Genomic DNA, 22699 nt, shown 5'->3' on the forward strand with positions numbered 1-22699 from the left:
TTCTCAAAATCGGGATTTTGTTTTGGTTTTTGGTAGAGCACGTCTATGATAGGTATTAATGAATACAAAAATTATAAAACATATGCAGTATTTTCAGCTAACTCAAAATTAAGTGTCTAAAGTTTAATCAGCAGGACACTGCTAATGGTGTCGAGACAATAGCCTCTCACTGCCAGAATGACTTCAGGTCTAGCCCCATCGCCTTAAATATATTCTTGTGACATGACATCGGTGTTAGGAAAGTGTTGATTTTAGTACCATAGTATTCCACAGTGCCGTGAACCTTGTTATGACGACCCCCTCTGCAGAACTTCCTCTTTGTGTTGGAGTCAGAAAACCTAAGTTGGAGTCTTAGTTCAGTCAACTTTGAACTAGTCCCTTAATATCTTTGTTTATTTCTTCATCTGTACAATGGAGGTAATTCTCCCTGCTTTACTTACCCCAATGAGGGCCAACTAATGTACAGTATAATGTATAGTGAAGTCCTCTGTAAACCCGTGGACCACGCGGGTAGAAGGTATTAATGCTTTGTTATAAAAAGCATGGAGTTACTGAAAAGTAGGAATGTTTTGTTGTCCACAGAGCATGCCATTTGTAAAGAATTGACTTATAGAGTCTTCTCCTAACATCTTCAAAAAGGGAATGAATGTCTGTCCTTGTTTTGAATATGCCCATTAGTTGGGGCTCCAGGGTTGACATCTTAGATACTGTTTGTTCCTGTTTTGTTGCTGTTTCAAAGTTCTTAGAGGGTCTAGTATTTTGTGAAGACTATTGTATGGCACTAGAAATACATCTTCTGGTTGTTGTTTTTTTGTTCTGTTTTGTTTTAAGAATAGAGGTACCTTTAGATAGTCCACAGAATCTTTGTAGCTTGTAAGACAGGAAAGCTAAAGAATGCAGCCATTTTTCTGTAGCAGATTTTCATGGAGAGTGAGTTCAGGGTTCCAACTTGGAGTGCCCAGGCACAACTTGCCTCGTGTGCAGTACTGGGGAAAAAACAAGTACCCCCTACTTCCCTATCTCCCATCTGCTGGAATTAGAAGCTTCCTAAGTGCTCTGGTCTGGGAATTAAAGACCCCTGTTACAAAAGGAAGAATGAAATAGAGACGGGAATGTCAGGGCTCAGCTGGGAAGGAGTAGACGGAGGACTAGGGCTTCTGGCCATTGTGAGGTCCCCACGGACACTGCCTATTAACATTTATCCTCAGCCTCCAGGGACTGGCCCATGTACTGGCTCTTTCCCTGCAGTTGTCTGTTGCCTGTGACTAAAGCTCCCTTTTCTCCCAACTCAAGGTGGAACAAAACAGTGTTTCATAGAGTCTCTCCTACCTTCTTGTCCCTAAAACAAGCACACAGATCTTTGGGGATTTCCTAGGGCTTTCTACTACCTGGCATGACAATGTTGGGTGAGAAGAGCCACTAAGGGGAACCTTACAAAAGGTCCAGAACAATCCATCAATATTCCTGATAGTTATTGGGATATAGATGGAATGAGGTCTTGATCTTTTTAAATCACTCCTTGGTCTATAACCACATCTTCGTCTTGACAGCCCTCCTTATACCTCACACTGGGGAATGGAGAGAGTGCTTCCACAGGAAAGGCCCCAGACAGTCCCACCTTTGCTTTGCTTTGCTTTGCTTGCCTGCCTGCCTGCCTTCCTTCCTTCCTTCCTTCCTTCCTTCCTTCCTTCCTTCCTTCCTTCCCTCCCCTATTTAGGCTATGTGGATGATAATATTCACTGAATGGCTATTTTGAAGGTGGTGGGTGTTAACCACACACAGAACTGGCATTGGCAGTGTAAATAAGAGCACAGGAGTTAGAATTCAGAGACTTGAATTGGAACCCAGTCACTTCTGAGCTTCAGTGTTCACTTTTCTAGAATCGGAGCAATAATAATACTGAGGTTGAGGATGTGAGAATGAAATATGATAAATGTTTATTGTAGTTCTCTGTAAATCGCAAAGCACAGCTCAGTTGTTAGTATATGATTCGCCTCAAAGAAAACTCTGACCCTGTCTTTCCTCACACAAAAAATACATAAAACCGACAAAGCAACCCACCCATATCAAAGGAGTTGGGCTCCACGTGGCTGCTGCTGAAGAAACCAGCGCTAGAAATGCTGGCAAGAAAGAGCATAGCGACTTTCTTGGCCCGTAGCTGCCCGCCATCTTGCTCCTACAGCCCCTGCCTGCCTTACTTAGCCCCGGAGCGAGTGGAAGAAGGGGGCAGTTTCCAGAATAAGAGGAACAAAAATGGGAAGGGAGGACAGGGAGAAACACCAGGTGACAGCAGTCAGATGGAAAATTCTGGCCACCCAGCTAGTGACCCGTTATCTGTATTAACTGGGCTTAGGTCAGAAACTTCCTACATAACTGTCAAATCACCTTTCACTTAATCCTCAGTTACTCTCCGAGTGTGCTTTCAGTCGTAAAGGAGAAAGGACTGGGGGAGGTGTGCCGAAATTGTTTATTGTGATTGCCTTTGTCTCAGTGGCCCCTCAACTTTCTGAACGCATACCCCTACCAGTCAAAATAGCATTTGAGCTCATCCTTCCAATATTTTAATACATCTCTTCTTCTGTAAGATGATGTTCATTTTAAAACATATGCAAAAAGGGTGATTTTTAAAAGAATGCAATCAAAGGAAGTTCTATTATTTTTCCATCTTAAAAGTACCTACTCTATCCTAGATGGTAGGATTATAGGTGATTTTTTTTCAACTTTATTTCCTATATTTTATAAATTTCAACACTATGCATTTATTCATAATCAGGAAAAAAATGTGTATGCTCTTTTTCATTTTTTTTTTCATTTTTTTTTAACATTTATTTATTTTTGGGACAGAGAGAGACAGAGCATGAACTGGGGAGGGGCAGAGAGAGAGGGAGACACAGAATCAGAAGCAGGCTCCAGGCTCCAAGCCATCAGCCCAGAGCCTGACGCGGGGCCCGAACTCACAGACCGTGAGATCGTGACCTGAGCTGAAGTCGGACGCTTAACCGACTGAGCCACCCAGGCACCCCTGCTCTTTTTCATTTTTAACTAGCAGCATATAACTGTCAAAACTCTTTAATTCCAATCTTTCCAACTGATGTGCCATGTAACTAACACTTAAATGAATGTACCTTTGTCTCTAAGCTTGTCTACATGTAGCTTTTTTTAACCTTGTTTTTTCTTAAAAAAATTTTTTTTAATGTATTATTTATTTTTGAGAGAGAGAGAGAGACAGACAGACAGACAGAGTGTAAGCTGGGGAGGGGCAGAGAGAGAGAGAGGGAGACACAGAATCTGAAGCAGGCTCTAGGCTCTGTGCTGTCAGCCCAGAGCCCAACGCGGGGCTCGAACCCACAAACCGTGAGATCATGACCTGAGCCGAAGTCGGACACTTAACCAACTGAGCCACCCAGGCACCCCACCTTGTTTTTTTCTTTTAAGGCTGGTTTAAGGTCTGGTGTATAAGACACCTGTGTCTCTGAGAGGACAAGTGTGAGGGTGCCTCATGGCTCTCACAGTTGACCTTGGACACCCACCTGGCATACCACTCAGTGTTTTGCTTCCAGTCAGAGCTTATGATGCAGGAATGCCAATGTGACCAAGGTTGACTAAGATAGACAGTGACAGTTGTATTACGTTCCATGGAAGGGAGATGGAACATTTTTTTTTCCATCCAAAAATATTTCTTTCGACATGCCAGGTTTGAAATATATTACTTCACAGGATGTATGCTTTCACTAGGATGTGCATTTCATAAACATTTGTTCCAACCTGTAGAAATACAAGGATGAGTGAGCCACTACACTGTACCTGCCCTCAAAGAGTTTCAAATCCAGGGCCACCTGTTCAGTTGTGCAGTTTGTGTACAAGGTCAAGTGACAATTGAGGGTTAACATTCAGCCCACACTGTGCTCACTAAGCCATCCACCCTGGTGTGGGGCTGCATCTGCCCTGAGTAGGGTTGCTGGATTTAGTAGACAAGAATAAAGGACGTCCAGGTAAATTTGAATTTCAGAAAGATATCAAGCACTGCATGAGATATACTTGTTTGGGGCATACCTGGGGCTTTGTCTGGCAGCCTTAACCCTGAGAGTTACTCATACAAGGTGCTGGGGCTTTGGGGAATGGGTCTAGGGTAGGGGCATGCTTCTTTCTAGTTCATCCCCCTAGGAGGGGTACTCTTTTTCTAATCGAGGCCGACTGGTGTCCATGTCAGTATCCAGTGAGGGAGAAAGATGTGTACACATGATGTATCTAGTTAATTTTTATAAGTTATGTGGGTTCCAGTGGAATATAAAGGAAAGCACAGTCAGTTTTCCTGAGAGAATCTGCAAATGTTTCACAAATAGTTCTTGATCTTGGTCTTGAAAGATGAGTAGAAGGGAGATTTATCAGGGCCATTGTGCCTTGCTAAGGAATTCCAGCTGTGAAGCGATGGGGAGAGACAGCGAAGGATGTGTCTATGCAAGAATTAGCAAATTTTTGTTATTTACACACTAACTGACACTTGGAAATTTAAGGATATGTTTTGTGTACAGTTACTCATCTCAGGCTTCATATAGCATATTCAGTTTCACTGGAGAGAGGAATAGGAATTCATAAGAAATGAAAAGCTTTATTTTTTTCCAAATGGCTAAAGCTTAACTTCTGTAAATATCAATTGTTATACTTTAGCCTTTTTTTTTAAAGTTTATTCATTTGTTTTGAGAGAGAGAGAGAGAGAGAGAGCATGTGAGCAAGGGTGGTTAGGAGAGAGAGAGAGAAGGAGAATCCCAAGCAGGCTCCGCACTGTCAGTGTTGAGCCTGATGTGGGTCTCGATCCCACGAACTGAGAGATCATGTCCTGAGCCGAAATCAAGAATCAGACGCTTAACCAACCAAGCCATTCAGGTACCCCACTTTAGCCTTTTTTTTAAGAGAAAAAATTGTTACATACCTGTTTGGTGTCTGAAGCAAAGTATAATAAACAGTATGGTAAAGAATAAGGATCATCATTACAAATCATAATCGCATGAGTCAGTAATACCACGAGTAACAGCAAGAACTATTGGGATGTATAAGACTCTGCCCATGTAGTCATTAAATGGGTCCAGTGTGCCCTGTTTTGTTTTGTTTTTATTTTTTGGTACCTTTCCTTGTTCTTAATGTTTGTTAATGGTTTTACTATTAGCTGTTTCTAAATCCCATTGAATTATGTCAGGCGCCCTGCCTCTGATGGTTCCCCCTTTTCTATTTGCTGCTTCTGGTCAGCTGTGCACTAAAAAAAGGCAACCGCAAGGACTCATGAGTTGTTTTATAAAGTAAAGGTAACCAGGCCACAAGAGCTGAAGGAGCTTTCCTGTGACTACACCTGGGCCCCTTCCTTCATTAAAAAAGTTCAGTATTTTATTTTCCAACTGTTGGTATTGAAAACATTTTACTGGGGTGCCTGGCTGGCTCAGTTGGTAGAGCATGTGACTCTTCAGCTTAGGGTTGTGAGTTTGAGCCCCACATTGGGTATAGAGATTACTTAAAAATAAAATGGTAAAAAAATTTTTTTTTTCTTTGACCTGAAAGTTCTTTGTTTCTTCGGATGTAAAAAAAAAAGCATTTTGAATATTTTTGTGGGCCCTTCGAAGTTTTATGGGCCCTGTGGCCGCTGTGCCCACTGTGCCTAGTGGATGAATTGGCACTGGCAGCACGGAGTCACTTGAACCTCACTTTGTTTTGTTTTGGTCCCAGAAGTTAGAGTATTTTTGTTTATATCTTGGTTCTTGTCTGTGTTCTGGATAGCTGAAATTGCTTAGCAGATTGGCCTCCAGATAAGTGAGGTGCTGTTACTGGGCATACCGATCCATTCTCTAAAATATCTTGGACCTAAGAGATAATTACAAACTGGTAGAAAACTCTGGAAAGAATTTTAATAAAGAGGAAGGCTGAGAATAAAAATCACAGAGATAGAAATTAAATGAAAAGGAAGGGGGCGCCCGGCTGGCTCAGTTGGTAGAGTGTGCAACTCTTGATCTTGGAGTTGTGGGTTTGAACCCCACATTGTGTGCAGAGGTTACTCCAAAAAAATGAAACCTTAAAAAAAAAAATGAGAAGGAAGAAGAAAATTGACCTGATTAGAGAGCACAGAGGTCACAGGCATATCAAAGGCATATCAAACTAAAAGTTGAGAGAGGGAGGGAAATTTTCTGTCGGTGCAAGGCTGAAGAGTTTGGATTCACTAAGTAATCAGTGATCATCTTAGTTCAGTTGTTTTTTTTTTTTAAGTTTATTTATTTATTTTGAGAGAGTGTGTGTGTGCGGGCAGGGGAGGGGCAGAGAGGGAAGCAAGACAGAATCCCAAGCTCCACACTCATGCAGAGCCCGATGCAGGACTCGATCTCACGACTATGAGATAATGACCTGAGCCAAAATCAAGAGTTGGTCATTTAACCAACTGAGCCACCCGGGTGCCCCTTAGTTCAGTTTCTAATGAGAGAGAGTATCTACAGAACTATTCCTTTTGGCACTAAGAATACTGTGCCATGGTCAGTACAACTCTATTTGCTTAATTTAAACTTTTCTCCCAAGAGCTCAAAGATCGTAATTTCTAGGTGATGTATCTCCCTAACTCATAATTAAGAGATCAGCCATTGCTGATAGGAGTTACAGATTACACAGATGAGAACAATGCACAGCAAAGCATAATGGGAATATCAAAGAGGCCTGAACTCTAGCTTCAGCTCCCTGCCTGGGTATAGAAGCTTCAGACAGGTCACTTTGCCTCTCATCCCAGTTTTCTCTACAAAATAACCAGGGGAGGACTAGGTAATCTTTAGACGAGGTAATCTTTAAGAGCGACTCCAAGTGTGAAATCTGATGATTCGGTGTCTTTTTCACATATTGGTACTGAAATATTCTGTAATATCACAAAGTGGTCTGCTCTTGCTATAGTAATTATTTTAAATTATTTGGGGTGAAGTTTCTCATTTCATATCCAATCTGCATCATGAATTCCCCTCCTGATTGTCCTCTGTCCTTCTTACAGCACCATGAGGATGGTTACAAAGACAGTAGACTTAAGAATTTGCTTCAGGGTACAGTCTGATGGAGCGTTTAAGTGTAGTCGTCAGCCTAGCTGTAGCATGATTTATTTGAAACATCCTTCCTTTGGTATTCAACTTAAACATTTAACTACAAAAAAAAAAAAGTTACAGACATTTTGAGCATGAGAAATCAGAAATGCATGCAGGATATGCAAAGAGGCCCCATTCCTCTCCTTTTACTGTCCAGACTCTGGTTGTTTTTAATGGTAGTCAATTTTTTCTCTTTTTTTGGGGAAACCAAGAGTTGTAGGAGATGCTTCATAATACTTAATTCACTATCTTAAATTAATGCCCTCCAATAAATCTCATCTTTTCCTTGTTAGAGAAGTCCGTATTTTCCGATCAATAGCTTAACTACTCATCGATCACTTGATTAAAAGAGAGAGACGACAGCCTTATGGCATCTACTTACGTTGTAAATGTAGCATACGTGCCGCTCATTCTGGATTATTTTCTTGACAACTTGTTCTAGCATTCACCACGTGAGGCTCCAAGATATAGACTCTGAAATGGTAGATAGTTGAACCTATCTGTTGAACACTGGCATAACGTGCATTTCTCCAGGGCCAGAAGAGAGACTGTAACAAGGAAGGAGTGATCTGCTGCCCTTGAAGCCAACAATGAGATCACCGCTCATTTGTTCAACACAAATTTACTCACTTCGCAGTATGTTCAAGGCACTATGCTGGCCCTGGATATATCAATAAACCCCAACAGACAAAACTCCTGTCCTCCCGAAGGAGGACCAGCAGTTAATACAATAAACAAGTAAAGACAGTAGTAAATGAGTAAAATATAGAGCATGTTAAACCATACAGTGGAAGAGAGAGCAGGATAAAGGGAGATGAAGAAGGGGAGACTGGTTTTAAATGGCGGAGCATGGGGGGTTGTGTGGGCCCAGTGGAAGAGGTGACGTGCAAGCAATGCCTTGACATTAGGGAAAGAATCACGTGGATGTATAAGGGAAGAGCATTCTAGGCGGAGGGCGCATAGGAGTATCTTCCGTGCGCCAGGCATGTTGTGCTCACAACCACAAGGAATGAAACACGGCTCCTACCCCCAGGGAGCTGATAGTCTAGGAACAAGATTCAGACTTGCAAATAAATGCAGTGATAAAGTTGTACAAGCACTATGGTAGGTAGAATGTTTTTTAAAGGTCTCTGTATTGGCTAATACAAACTAAGTAAAAATGTGTGAAATTATTCCCATTCCAAGAATGAAGCTAGGGTAAGGGGTGGACTAAAGCAGGGCTTACCAGGAATGCTCCTTCACACCCCTGCCCTGAGCAGACCTTTCCCTCAGAAGCTTCTTGACGAGGCCACTCACTCTCACCCACTCCACGATTCCAGGGGGTGTTTGATCTTTCGTTTGGGCCCCGACTGGGCCTCACTGCCACCTGAGTCAAGCTGAAGATTGGAGCTCTCATCTTCCCCTAAGAGGAAGTGTTGGCTCTCTGGGAGAATGCACTCTCTGTGCATCATTTGCTGCCAGGGCCCTGTGTTGGGAGGACAGGGATTTCCAGGCACCCCACTGCTCGCCCACGAGACCTGACCCTGACCTAACCCTAACCTTACGGGACCCCGACATCCTAGGCAGAGAATGCTTTTTCAGGTTCCTCTCAAGACCTATGCAGTCAAGCTTGTGTCTCCTTTCATTCTGGCCTCCTCCGACCGCGATGGCCAAGACCCCCCCCTTCCCCAAGCATTCTTCACCTGAGCTGGTATAGATAGGATTTGTATCCCACTTGTATGGTTGGGAAGGAGACAGGTACTCAAGTTAAATCGTCTACCCCAAATCACACGATTATGAATGATGGAGCCTGACCTTTTGCTACCTCACTAAACCACCTGGCCATTGGGGGGACTTGCCTCTCCTCCTTTGCTTTCTGCCAGCCCTGGGCTTGCCTTCAAAAGGACGGCGTGTGTGAGGTATTGGTGGGACAGCGCGGATCCTTCCTGGGCACGCTGACTTGTAGTGCCGGCACACCATTGGTGCCGCAGCTTCCTGCGGGCCCCCAGACCGGCCTGCCTCCAGCTGCCAGGATCCTCTCTCTCTCCATCGCCGTTCTGCCTCCTCAAGAGCCTTCTGTAGTTTCCTGTTGCTTGTTATACTAAATCTCCTTCCTTAGTTTAGCATTCTGAGTCTTCCTTTTGGTGGCTGCCCACTCCCCTCTCTAAAAAGACTTAGTGCCCTGGCTCAGCTGCCTCCACCACCCACATAGGATTTAGTAGCATTAGAGACCCGTCCCGTCTCCTCCAGGGCCTCCTCTCTGTCAGTGTCCCTACAGTACTACGGGAATCTTCCTAGAGGAACCTACTCTAATAAAACTATCCCCTTATGCTGTGCCCCCACAGCCATTATTAGTTTGTGTTTGCTGATGTGTTCCTTGGTACACATCCTGAATGTCTATTTGCTCTTCCCAGCTAAATTATAATCACTTGGAAGACACAAATCAAATCTCATAATTCCATAAATATCTGAACAGAATAAATTCTTGGTAATGGTCTGATCAACGAGTCTTTTGCTTACTGGGCTTAGAAATCCTTACTGTTCTGAACATTTTCACTCTCAGTTACAAAAACCTCAAATTCTAACAATCGACATAAAGTTTAAGGCCCCCGGCACACAGCAGTTTTGAGTTGCACTTTTAAACTCACTTCTTAATCCATTTCAGGGTTTCCAATTGTTCACAGTTAATTCTTCTTACCAAGGGTGTATTACACTTGCTCAGCATTGAATGATACGGAAAGAATGGCCTTTCTTTACTGCATAACTGACTTTACTTTTGTTCACAGGTTAAAATCAGCCCTTCCATTTCACTGCAGTATTATATTGGTGGCATTTTTATTTAAGAAAAAAAAGCTTTCTTCCACATGAACTTTTGTTACAAATCAGTTTATTGGGGCCAATCAATGGGCAGGACCTCTGAAAGGGTGTGGATTATCTGGTTAGTCCTTTGTGTGGCAAAAGGCTTAGATACTGCTTAGTACTTTGTTCATTCTTCATCATGTAAAGAAGTGTTTTTTTGAAGGATCAACACCTGACTGAGCCCTGCCTTTTTCATGGTAATGTTTTCACCTGAGTTGCTTCTTATGGTACCAAGAATTAGTTAACTAATACTTACTTAACCTTGGAACAATGTTTATCATAATCCGATTGGCAGATAGTCATTTTATTTAGGCCTGTTTCTTTATTGTATCAGGAACTAGCAAATCTCAGTAAAGAGTATGCTGGGAACAGTTTTTTTTCCCTTCAAATAAGTTATCACTCTTTTTTTTTTTTTTCTTTCCACCAAGGGGCATGTTTCCATGCTGTAGACTTAAGCCTAGGAGCCACACATTAACCAGTTGGATTTCCCCTCTTGGGTTGAGCTCTACTTTTATTTTCAAAGCTGACTTTCCTATTACATGCTGCTGGCAGCTTTTCCTCCAAAATGTTCTCCAATATGATTTATTACACTCAGTTTTTTTCATGATAAAGCTTCCTCATGAGCATTACCACTAATTAATAGACAAAATGACCCAACACAATTTAATTATTTGGTAATGATTTTCGGTGTTTTCTTAAAGATGATGCTTTACAAGTCAAGGCCTGAACTCGCCTGGGTCATGACCTCTCTGCAGTGTTTGCAGTCTTGTTAAACAAGAAGTAAAGCAAAACATAAATTAGTGTTTCCATTATAAGTTGCTCTACATTTCCCAGTCTTTCAACACTCCAAAGAGCATAGTCATTGTTAACGTTAGAGAAACTTTCACTAGGAAAATGGCAATTCCGTCTTTCTGGAGTAAAAAGCTTCTTCCTCAGTGCTGTTCTTCTAGGGCCAACGCTGCCCTTCCTTGAGAGAAGGCAAGATGAGGGAGTTTGAATTATGGGCCGAATGGAGGGAATTGAGGGAATTTGAATTATGAACATTAAAAACCTAAGGAAAAGGAGAGATAACAGTCAGTTACCTTTCATTGTAAGGCAGCTCCACCAGCCTGTGTGGCCTTTAGCATCTGTTAGCCTTCAGAGATCCCTTCCCAAGTTTACAGATGGAATTTCGTGCTGAATGTTAGAGCACCACTCTTCTGTGACAGCGGAAGTGTGGATGTGTTTATGTTTGTAATTACCTCAGCTCCCCAGGTTTTGTTATTTCACCTTCAGACCTAGGTGTTTCTGCTCCTTCTGGCTTGGAATAGCCTTCCCCTTCATCTTCCTAATCAGCCTACTCATTCCTTAAGACTCTGTTCCAGAGAAGGAGCAGGAGAGGTTTCTGTGCCACATGTTCCCTCCCTCTACCACGACATCCTGTGCATAATACCTCCCGCCTGTCCATGTTGGATCGTCATCATCTCTTTCATAGCTGTCTCTCTCTATATACAATGTCTATTCCACATTCATCTGGGAGCTTGACGAAGCTCTGTTGAAAACGTGTTTGGTTTTTAGATAGTTGATGTCTTGAAGAATAGTAATGATTATCCTTCAATTAAACTCCACAGGTATACTTCTTTTTTTTTTTTTAATGTGGATTTGTTTATTTTGAGAGAGAAAGTACTGTGCATGCACAAGCAGGGGAGGGACAGAGAGAGAGAAAGAAAGAGAGAGAGAGAGAGAGAACCCCAAGCAGGCTCCGTGCTGTCAGCACATTAGCCTAACAAGGGGCTCCGTCTCAAACCATGAGATCATGACCTGAGCCTAAATCAAGAGTCAGACACTTAACCAACGGAGCCACCCAGGCACCCCACAAATATACCTGTACCCCATAGTCTTTGCACAGTCATCTGATATGCCAGTCACTAATTGTGCCGGAAGGGCTCAGCTTTCTTTGATATGCCTTTGTTTATGCCTGTGTTTCTCTGATAATGCCTGTGGTTCATTTTCCATTATTGGCACAGTAGGTGGACAAAAACGATGAATAAAACTGTGAATGGCTGGTATGCCTTATTGATAGTAGTGGTGTAATGTTTACAAAACCCAAATTGAAATTGTTTTGGTGTCTGATCTTCAATTTCTTAACATCTTTTCCTGCGTTCATTTTAATTTTCACATAATAATTTATTTTAACATCATGCGTTTCTAAGATCCGTGAATAGGTTTAATTGTTGTATTAAAGGCTTATCTGTGGAATGAGTGTGTACCATCAATCTAGTGACATAGTTTAAAATGTGTTCCTCTTCCATTTTCCAAGTAAACGGTTTTTGGTTTTGGTTTTTTTTAATGTGTTTTCTTCATGAAGAAAGCAGTATACAATTTTGGATTCTGGATCTGGTTTCCATTCCTGTCTCCATTATATATTAGTTGTTTGACCTTGAACAAATTACTTCTATCTGTGAGATTCAATAGCCTCATCAGTAGAGATAACATGAGTACTTAATTGTCAGGATTATATGAACAGTAAATGAGACACTGATCTCAAGAGATGCCATACTGTAAATAGGAATAAATGGGAGTCTTCATATTGTATGATGAGATACCCAGACCCCTTCCCCCATCGACTCCCAGAATGCTGGAAACTAGCCTTTAGAGCCCTCAGGAAGGAGGAAGATTCTTCCCTGGGAAAAATGTACACATCTTGACCTTTGAAGGACTCCCAATAATCAGCCAAGTCTTATCTGATCATCCTGTATTAAAGCCCTCAGACTCAGAGCTTCTAGTCATTAGTTTAATTTTTAAATCTGAATGGTCATCCAACAATCACCAGGATACTTGAGGAAAACCTACAGTAAACAAATAGGAAAAAAGGAACTCCAGGGAGACAAGGACTAGGCAGAGAACAGAAGAAAACATTATAAAATCTATAGGATTCACACAGACTTAAAATAAGGCATCATAGCCATTAAATATAATAGGATATAATAAAAAGGCATTCAAGAAACAAGAAAGAGCGCTTAGAAATGAAAATATACAAAGAACTTAATATAAATTTGGAAGATGATGTTGATGCTAACCCAAAAAGCATTAGAAAGAGAAAAAAATAAAAACCAGGAGCAAGAAAAAGGAAAAGAACTATAACAGATTAGTCTTAGTAGACCAGTATGCAACTAATGGAGATTCCGTGAGGCAGGGAGGCAAAAAACAAAGACAGAAAAACACAGAAAATGAATGAAAAGAAATAATCCAAGATATTTCCTAAAACTGAATGATTAGAGGTTTCCAGTTTGGAAGGGACCCATCTAGCACCAGCAGAATGAGTAAAGAAGGACTTATCTCAAAGTACCTAATTTTGCAATTATAGAATATAAGGATGAGAAAAAGATCCTTTAAAAATTAAAAAAGTAAAAGCAAAGAGTCAGAAAACCAGAATGGCGTCAGTCTTCTAGCCAGCAACACTGAAAATTAAAAGGCAATAGAGTAGTGCCTTCAGAATTCTGGAGGGAAAATTATATTTAGGCTTGTTCTCTCTACCTAGCCAAACTGTCACGTGTGGAGTAGACAGTATTAATGGTGGAATAAAAGCATTTCCAGACATTCAAAGTCTTTACATTTTCACCTCCTGTGCACCCTTTCTCTGGTAGTTATTGAAGTAGATGCACCGTGGAAAAGGGAATAAATGAAGTAAAGGGAAGACCCCGGGATGTAGGGGATATAACAGGAGAGAGGAAGGTTCTAGAGCTACAGCTGTGCAACAGGCCTAGAGAGCTATCAGTTCAGACTGAGCTTTGAGAACAGAGGACTCTAGGAGAGGGAGGTCTTAAACGAACAAACAAACACACTTTAAAATTCCCTGACATGTTTGAATGTATTGAAAAGATTTTCATGGTTGTGTGTGTTTGGGGATGAACTTATAATAGGCACCTGGTAAACTAAGCAAAGGGTGAAATAGCAGTTATTAACTCTAATAAATATAAAATGTTTCCTAAGAAAGGAAATGTAATAGTATATTACATGGCTTAGCTGTCAATCATATTTATGCAATCATGATAAATACTGAATATAGATTGAACCAAAGACTATAAAATAACTACATTGGAAGGACAAGAAAAGAGACACATGGCGGGGTGGTAAAAAATTAATATTAAATCTTCTTCATCTTCCATAATAGTCATCATATTCTATTTTAAGCGGAAAACAAAAATTTAAAAATAGTGGTATCACCTTGTTATTGTAAGAAAAGAAGGTACATACAAGAAGAAAAACTAAGAGTTTAAAATGATTGCCTTTGGAAAGAGGGACACGGGAATGGTGGCATAGGCCTGCTATAGTTTTTAAACATTTTTTGTATGTTCTAGGGTTAAAAATAAAAATGAAATTTAAAAATATTAAATGACACAGTTATGTAAAGCACTCAACACCATGCCTTTCACAGTTAAGTGTTGCATAAATGTAAGCAATTTTTGTTACCCTGCTCCTTCTTAAAAGCATAATAAATCTTTGCTAAGTGGGTGATACAGACTTTCTGTTCATTCATTTCCTTTTTCCCAATCCCTACCCTACGTGTACCATGTTGGCCGTGAGAAATGAATTACAACATATACTTCAACATATCTCTTTTTATTTGGTTTGTATGTCTCCCTGATTCATCCATTATTTTATTGACACGAATGACAAGAAAGAGCTGTTGTCTCTTTCTGGATCATGTTCCAAAGAAAGTGTCTCTCTTTCTGAATCATACTCTTGATACTTTTCTTTAGATTTTCGTGAGGAAAATTTTGAATTTTTTTTCTTTTGCCTAATTACTTACATTTCCGCAATTAAATAAACGGATATTGTTCAGGCTTACTCTGGTTTCCTGACCAGTCTTCTCCTATGCATTTTAACACATTTTCTCCTTATGAGCAGGGCCGCAAGCTTCTTATCATTGGGACCACCAGCCGCAAAGATGTCCTTCAGGAGATGGAAATGTTGAATGCTTTCAGCACCACCATCCATGTGCCCAACATTGCCACCGGAGAGCAGCTGTTGGAAGCTCTGGAGGTGAAAAAAGTCAATGGATTGCAAACTGTGTGTACGACAGGAGCTGGGGTGGCAGCAACGCTCAGGGTGTACCACAGACATTGCACCCGGTGCCTCATTTCTGAGCTGACCTAGAACGGGGCGCCTGGGATATACTTTCAGTAGTTTCAGGAATTTGAGGAAGAGGTGAATGTCAGTGAAAGTGAATGACTCTCCCATTCCTTGGTGTAAGCAGTACCCAGCCTGCCAGGAATGAATTACTGTGTGCCCGCCATGCGTGATGCATATGGTACATGGGCCAGAAACTTGGAATGGGAGAAGGGGAGGGTAGAGTAATCAGCATGCAGAAAATTCGGTCCCTTGCAACAACTTTCTGCCCATTTACCTGCATTTAATAAATCGGAACCGTGATTAAAACATGATAGACTTCAAAAAGCTGCAGAAGTAAAAGGAACTGCTTTACTAAGTTCATAATATAGGAATGTTTTCTTAAGTTTTTTGAGGACAAAGTTTAATTTTTAATTTTCATTCATTCATTCATTCATTTTAATGTTTATTTTTGAGAGAGAGAGAGACAGAGCGTGAGCAGGGGAGGGGCAGAGAGAGAAGGAGACACAGAATCTGAAGCAGGCTCCAGGCTCCGGGCTCCAAGCTGTCAGCACAGAGCCCAATGCGGAACTTGAACTCACAAACTATGAGATCGTGACCTGAGCCGAAGTCGGACGCCTAACTGACTGAGCCACCCAGGCACCCCAAATTTTAATTTTTTTAAAAAAACTATATTCTTCATTAAAACTTTTGGTTAATATCAGTGTACACAAATGACTTGATGAGATCTGTGAAAAAAATGTTACCTAGTGATTTGTTCAGCAGTGGTGAAAGCTTCTTGAACTCCACAAGACCCATGCGGTTGGGGCATACTCCCAGCAAAATAGAAATTCTCTATATGATAAATGTCTCCAGATTACCTATGTGAGCAGCTCTGGTGTCGAGGCTGGTTAAGAATTAAATTTAGTCTCTGCTTTGACACATGTTAAAAATTGTAACTGATATAGGGGCGCCTGGGTGGCTCAGTCACTTAAGCGTCCGACTTTGGCTCAGGTCATCATCTCGCAGTTTGTGAGTTCGAGCCCCGCGTCGGGCTTTGTGCTGATAGTTCAGAGCCTGGAGTCTGCTTCAGATTCTCTCTCCCTCTCTCTCTGCCCCTCCTCCGCTCACACTCTGTCTCTCTTGTCTTTCGATAATAAATAAATGTTAAAAAATGTTAAAAAAAAAATTTACTCAAAAATTGTAACTGATACTTATTATGGGTTGGTTGGAGGTTTTTTTTCCCCACAGCCAGGAAATATATCTCTAAATTAAATGGAGGTCTATAGGAAAACAGGATTTAGGATACCAGCTTTCACTTTCATAATTTTACCTAATGGGTTAGGAAGGTCAGTTTGGAGTTTAAAATATGATAAAATCTGGGGCGCCTGGGTGGCTCAGTCGGTTAAGCGTCTGACTTCGGCTCAGGTCATGATCTCACCGTTCTGAGTTTGAGCCCCATGTCAGGCTCTGTGCTGACAGCTCAGAGCCTGGAGCCTGTTTCAGATGCTGTGTCTCCTTCTCTCTGTGTCCCTCCCCGCTCATGCTCTGTCTCACTCAAAAATAAATAAACATTTTAAAAAATAAATAAAATAAAATGTGATAAAATCCTGTCAACTTAAATCAGTCAGGTAGCTCTTACCCCTTTTCTTTTAGGGATAAATGTGACTGTTAACTAATGTTGTTGTAATTAACTTACTATCAAAGTGCTTTCGTTATTTTTATTGCTTTTGTAGCTTTTGGGCAACTTCAAAGATAAGGAACGTACCACAATTTCACAGCAAGTCAAAGGCAAGAAGGTTTGGATAGGAATCAAGAAGTTACTAATGTTGATCGAGATGTCGCTACAGGTAAGACGCTTCATTCTCTGTGTGATTCAGACACAGCTTCATGATATACCAAAAGGTTTTATATTTCCTTACTAAGGTTTTAATTGTTTTAATGTTTATTTATTTTTGAGAGAGAGAGAGAAAGAGAGACAGAGCATGAGTGGGGGAGGGACAGAGAGAGAGGAAAACACAGAATCTGAAGCAGCCTCCAGGCTCTGAACTGTCTGCACAGAGCCCGATGTGGGGCTAGAACTCACAATCTGCGAGATGATGACCTGAGCTGAAGTCAGACGCTTAACTGACTGAGCCACCCAGGCACCCCACCTTTACAGGGTTTTGAATAATTTATCATAATTCTCTTATTTCTGAACTCAAGTTGCTATTAGTAGCCTGCTTCTGAGACCAGCAATAACTTATTGGTACTTTTCTTTCTTCTTAAAATTCAGAAATAGAAGAAAAGATTATGAAGTTACTTTCAATTTTAACTTAGGGAGTCATTAGATCTTAGAACTAGAAAGGGCTTTGAAGGGCAATTGCTTTGCTGTTCCTCCCCACCCCCCACCCCCCACCCCCCATTTTAGAGATGAGGGTACTGAGTGTCCCACAGGTGGTGAGGAGTTATCCAAGGTCACACAGCCGATTACTGATGGAAGGAAGATGGTGTTGTTCACCAGAGGTCCAGAAGCTACTGTGCATTACACCAAAAGGGGTCTGGGAGACTGTTTTAAGGGACATGTTAATTGAATTGTACAGAATCGACTTAGGCTCTCTATATTTCCCCCTGGCTGGGCTCCTAGAAATTTCATGCAAACTACTGTAGAGTTAAAGCATGCAGAATCACATAGAAAACTGAGCCCTAGGCTAGTACCCAGACAAAGACAGATGAAATTTCTCTGGGACTTTTGCACATCTACTTTTGGGGACTCCACCCTGCATGTGCCCGTCCTGTGTCTTCTGTCCTTATCTGCCATACTGGTTAGATAATAAATGTACTTCTACAAGTTCTGTGAGTTCAGGGATCTTGGCGATCACTCACTATTTGAATCCACAGTGCCTAGAACAGAGCCGGACACACAGTAGGGTGCTCATCAAACTGTCATCAGATGGGTCCATCCCAGGTTATCGGTGGACACACTGGCTGTACTGTTGGCATAGTTTGCCACTGCTCAGTCCTGCCGTTCACTCGATGGGAGCAGTGGGTGGCGGGGGGGAGGTCTGAGTTTCACAGCGACACCTGAAATAGGCTCTTGGACCAATAACAAGTTGAGAACATGAAGTGAAGCCTTTTTAATCTTTGCTGGCCCATCTATTTGAAAACAAAATTGTGGCTTTGAGAAGCCTAAAGTTTAATCTATTGAACTTTCCGCCAGACTGAAATTTATTTATTTTCCATGGTGAGTGGTAAATTAAAGTTACAGGCTAATCACTTTGCTCAGGCTTCTTCTTGGTAAAGGTGCATATACAGACGTATTAGCTCTTTCCTTGGGTAAAGATAAATCTGTCAAGATAGTCAGCTCTACTCTTCTTCTTTTTTTTTTTTTTCTGGTTTCAGCATAATTTTTTTCAATAATTGCAGAGAAGAAACTATGTGGGTTTTTCTCTCCAGTCCCTACCCCTTCTTCCTTTGATGCCTGCAGGTCAGTGATCACCTTAATGCCTCTATGTATGTGGGGCAGAAAGTGAGAGTGGGGCACTCGGGCCTAATCTTCAGCGACTGACACTTCAGAGGCCTCTGAGTTTGAACCCCTTCATGTCAAATGGATTTCGTGCAGCTGAGTGAATTCTCTTTAGATCTGCCTTAGAGAGACTGAGCCTAAGTGAAGAGGCATGTAGTTGAGCAGAATATAAGTCATGTTACCTCTCTGTTCACTCTACACGATTCTGTTAAAACTTGCACAGTGCTGAGTATCTGCTCTGACTGGATGTCACCTGAGGGAATAAAGTCATTTATCTAGATTACTTTTTTCCTCCCTTTCTCTTGACTTTTAATTCCATAGCTACAGGCAAGTCAGTAAGTCGTTGCTCACACATATTAAATATATTTAATGGGCAAAGACCTGCAAGTACGGACTACAGCTGAGCTCCAGCCAGTTCCATTTTTTTAAAGAACTTGACAATTGATTCATATGTAATTCTATTCCCAAAGAGGGAAAATGTTTCTTTTGTTAGTTCTTCGTACTTTTTCTCAGTCCTTTGTAGTCTGACCTCTTTAACTTTGATACATTTGAAACTTCTGTTGGATGTTTTTCTGGGGATAGAAGAGGAGACATCTTAAAAAAAGAGAAAACAAAACTGTGGTCGGAGGGATCCAATTGTACCTTTCTGCACAGCCGCACCGATGTTTGAAAGCTACTCCTGGAGGGCAGGGAGTTCCCTCTGGGGAAAGACGCCTGCCTGGGAGCACTTTTTAAAAGTTAGGCATGTTTCTCACAATAAAAATTCATCTTAAGGAAGTAAAGATGTTTTTAATCATCATTTTTTTAGATAACATCTCTGGCTGACCACTGGGAACAAAGTATATTTAAACAAATGAGTAAATATGAATATAAAAGGAAAATGAATAGAGAGCAATAGTAATAGCCTAAATCTAGCCCCCGAACCAAAACTTCTCTATCTTCACCTGGACTCATGATGCCTTTTTTTTTTTTTTTTTTTTTTAAGATGCTATTTTTAAGTAATCTCTATACCCAGTGCAGGGCTCGAACCCACAACCCGGAGATCAAGAGTTGTATGCGCCATTGACTGAGCCAGCCAGGCGCCCCATGCGTGATGCTTTTCTGTCGGGAGACCCAGATTATCCAGGCGTCACGTTAGGGGAGTCAGCCCCACTCTTCCTTTTTTTACTTTCAGCACAATTTTTTTTTTAATTAATTGCAAAGAAGAAACTATGTGAGGGAGACCAAGGCTAAGAAAAGCTAACGTGTCAATCGTGAATAGATGGTAGGCTACTTTTTAGTCACCCTCAATTGGTTTTAAGTTTGGTCTCACCTTTTTTTTTTTTTTTTTTTTTTTTTTTATTTTGGTTTTTTTGGTCTCAGTTTTATATACCTTGCATAATAAGTTCTATGACTTGGATGCCCTTTGAGCCCCCAAGAGTGGCCACTGTCTGCTCTCACACGTGTCCTCTTACACAGTGCTAGCTAACGGGACACTCAGCTGAGGTGCCTGGGAATGACTCGCTGGGTCATTTGGAACCTCATGCCCAGCAATTGTCTGCTTGGAAATCCCGCTCACTCCTCTGGAATGAGGTCATCGGCTTCGCTCTGTGTCAGAATGCTGGTCAGGGAGCAGGTTAACACATTTCTGTGACTCGGCAGAGCGCTGGAGGAAGTATGAAACCATGCATTTCCTTGGCGTGAAGTGCATACTTATTAGAAGGTACCATTAACCCATCTTCTTTATTTCTTCTGTTGTGTTTAGATGGATCCCGAATACCGTGTGAGAAAATTCTTGGCCCTCTTAAGAGAAGAAGGAGCGTAAGTACATGCAACACTTAAGACCGTCAGCCAGACTTACCACTCTGTTAAATTCCACTGCCTGTTCTAAGACTTGCTCTACAGTGCGTATAAATTTGAATTCTCAACCTTTCTTGGACAACTTTGTTTCCATTTATTAGAGTTCTTCACTGTGTTGTAGGCCTGAGAGACCAAGCAAGGAAATTGGTTGTTCTGTTGGTTTGTTCTCCTTGTCCTGCTTCGCAAAACTTCCTTGTCACAATGCAGGAAAAAACTCAATGGTACATATTTATTGGAGCCTGCTTTTAAATGCATGGGGCTATGACCGTTTTCTTTTGTGAAATGCTTATCTAATAGCAGATGCATAGTGAAAAATGTAGAAAAACCATTAAGAAGCTTTTAGTGATTTTGTGACGCATGGTTTTTTTTGTAGACCCTCATCTGGTTTTTTGTTTGTTTGTTTTGGGTATTTCTTTTTCAGTAGCCCCCTTGACTTTGAAAACGGACTCTTTGCACACACACAGTGACCAAGGGAAGTGACCAAGGTGAAGATGGCCTGGGATCTTCACTCAACTCAAGATCCTGGACAAAGTGAAACAGTCCCTACCTTCAACACGTGCTCACTCTGCATGATTAGTGCAATAAAACTCCCTCCCTTGTGCTTACTCAGATATTCTGCTGTTTTGTGGAAGGTACAAATTCGCTTTAGAATGCTGTGCTTACCTTTCTGTGCAAGCTAAGATGATTTCTTCTTCCTCGGTCTTTAAGTGCGGGTGATGTACTACACTTGTGAACACTACACGTTTTAAGCTCCCCACCGCCATCGCCACCCAACCCCCTCAGTAAACGTAACAATGTTCCAAGACAACACTTGGCTTCTTAGAAGGAAGACTTTCTAGATGTAAACCAGGAAGAGTGACTGGAAGTGTGGGTTCAAAGGGATTATCTTACAACTCCCCTGTGCTAACACTAAAGGTACTTGGGTATTTGGTTTAGGTTCTCCCAGGAAACTGGTGGTTTTCTTTGCCTGAAGGAACAGGGCTTTGAATTTCGAAATGCTGTTCTCAATCATTTTCAGAGATGTTTCCAAGTTGCAGTCAAAAGGTCTTTCTTAATAGGAAGTCTGGTTATTACTGTGTTGGCCGTGGCATATCCTCAATGTTACTGACTTGCTCTGTGGTAAGAGATCTGCTAACCGTTACCGCTTGGTAGCTTGTTGTTCAAGACTTACTAAAGACCCATGTGGAAAAAGCGTACACCCCTAAATAGAAAGGAGTCGTTACAATAAAATCATTTATAAACTTTCAGCACGTTACTAGTGTCCAATTCTAAATGGGACAATTCTTTGTAATATTAAAGGCTTATTAGTATCCTTAGCTCAACAACTTAGAATTTATCCTCCCTTTATTTTAAACCATCTGTACTATCTAGCATCTGTTAAATAAAACACTTTCCTCCAGAAGACACTGTTTTCTAGCCCTTGCCCTCTGAGTCTTTTAACATCCATTCCAGTACATTTAACACATTTCCTTTACCCTCTACACTCTTCTTCCAAAGGGAAGGAGAGTCCGTGGTTTGTCTTATAATGGAGTCAAAAGGAATTAATTAGGTCATCATATTTGTGATGAGACTTACAGAGCAGGCCACTCTCTCCCCACTGCTGCTTAAAACGCAGGGACAGGCAATCAGAAGCCATCTGAAGGGGCTTTACGCCGCCCAGGGACTTGTTGCCACAGTGGCACTTAGGTGTAGCTCTGTCATTTGTCCCCGTGGTAGAAGGCAAATTGTCTCCAGATCTTGCCATCTATGTATTTTTGGTTGACTTCAGTGTCATATCTATCTTGTTTTGGGTTTTCATCCCTAGCTTATTTTGTGGCTTTTTAAAAAGTGGATTGTATTGTGAAATTCTGTGATTCCCGGTGGCCAGTATCTTGGATTCCCTTATCTGTTTTACAGCTTGCCTCTTTTCTCTTCCTGTGAAAGCAGCACACATTGTATTAACTTATGTCTCTTGTTAAATGAGGTTGATTTCTTGGTGTTTTGTCCAAAACTATATTGAAAAATATAAATATATTGTTTAATGCAAATGAAGGAATGCAATAAAGAATATCTATACTTGAAAACATTCTGTAGACCAGTATTTTGTATGAAACAGTGTGTATGACTGATAGGAATGTGTGAAGAAGAGGGGGCTCAGAAGAGCCCCTCCTTGCTTTGTTACAACTAGTCTAAGGAGATGGATTGTTTTTATTTAAACATCTCTGGTTTGGGGCACCTGGGTTGGCTCAGTTGGTTAAGCGTCCAACTTCAGCTCAGGTCATAATCTCACGGTTTGTGAGTTCGAGCCCTGCCTTGGGCTCTGTGCTGACAGCTCAGAGCCTGGAGCTGC

The 22699-nt window shown here is 41.4% G+C and overlaps 1 protein-coding gene across 1 annotated transcript in view; it reads left to right on the forward strand.

Annotated features, from left to right (window-relative positions):
• The window catches only part of NSF (N-ethylmaleimide sensitive factor, vesicle fusing ATPase), a 150849-nt gene extending 128414 nt beyond the window's left edge, over window positions 1-22435 (forward strand). The window contains exons 18-21 of the mRNA XM_040460080.1: window positions 14826-14960; window positions 16763-16876; window positions 20276-20331; window positions 20792-22435. Of these exons, the coding sequence (XP_040316014.1) occupies window positions 14826-14960; window positions 16763-16876; window positions 20276-20331; window positions 20792-20837 (351 nt within the window). The 3' untranslated portion in view covers window positions 20838-22435. The remainder of the gene's footprint in view (window positions 1-14825; window positions 14961-16762; window positions 16877-20275; window positions 20332-20791) is intronic.
• Window positions 22436-22699: the final 264 nt, after the last annotated feature.

The sequence above is a fragment of the Herpailurus yagouaroundi genome, unplaced genomic scaffold (genome assembly GCF_014898765.1).
Source record: "Herpailurus yagouaroundi ecotype Mexico unplaced genomic scaffold, PumYag 247, whole genome shotgun sequence".
Classification (NCBI taxonomy): Eukaryota; Metazoa; Chordata; class Mammalia; order Carnivora; family Felidae; genus Herpailurus; species Herpailurus yagouaroundi.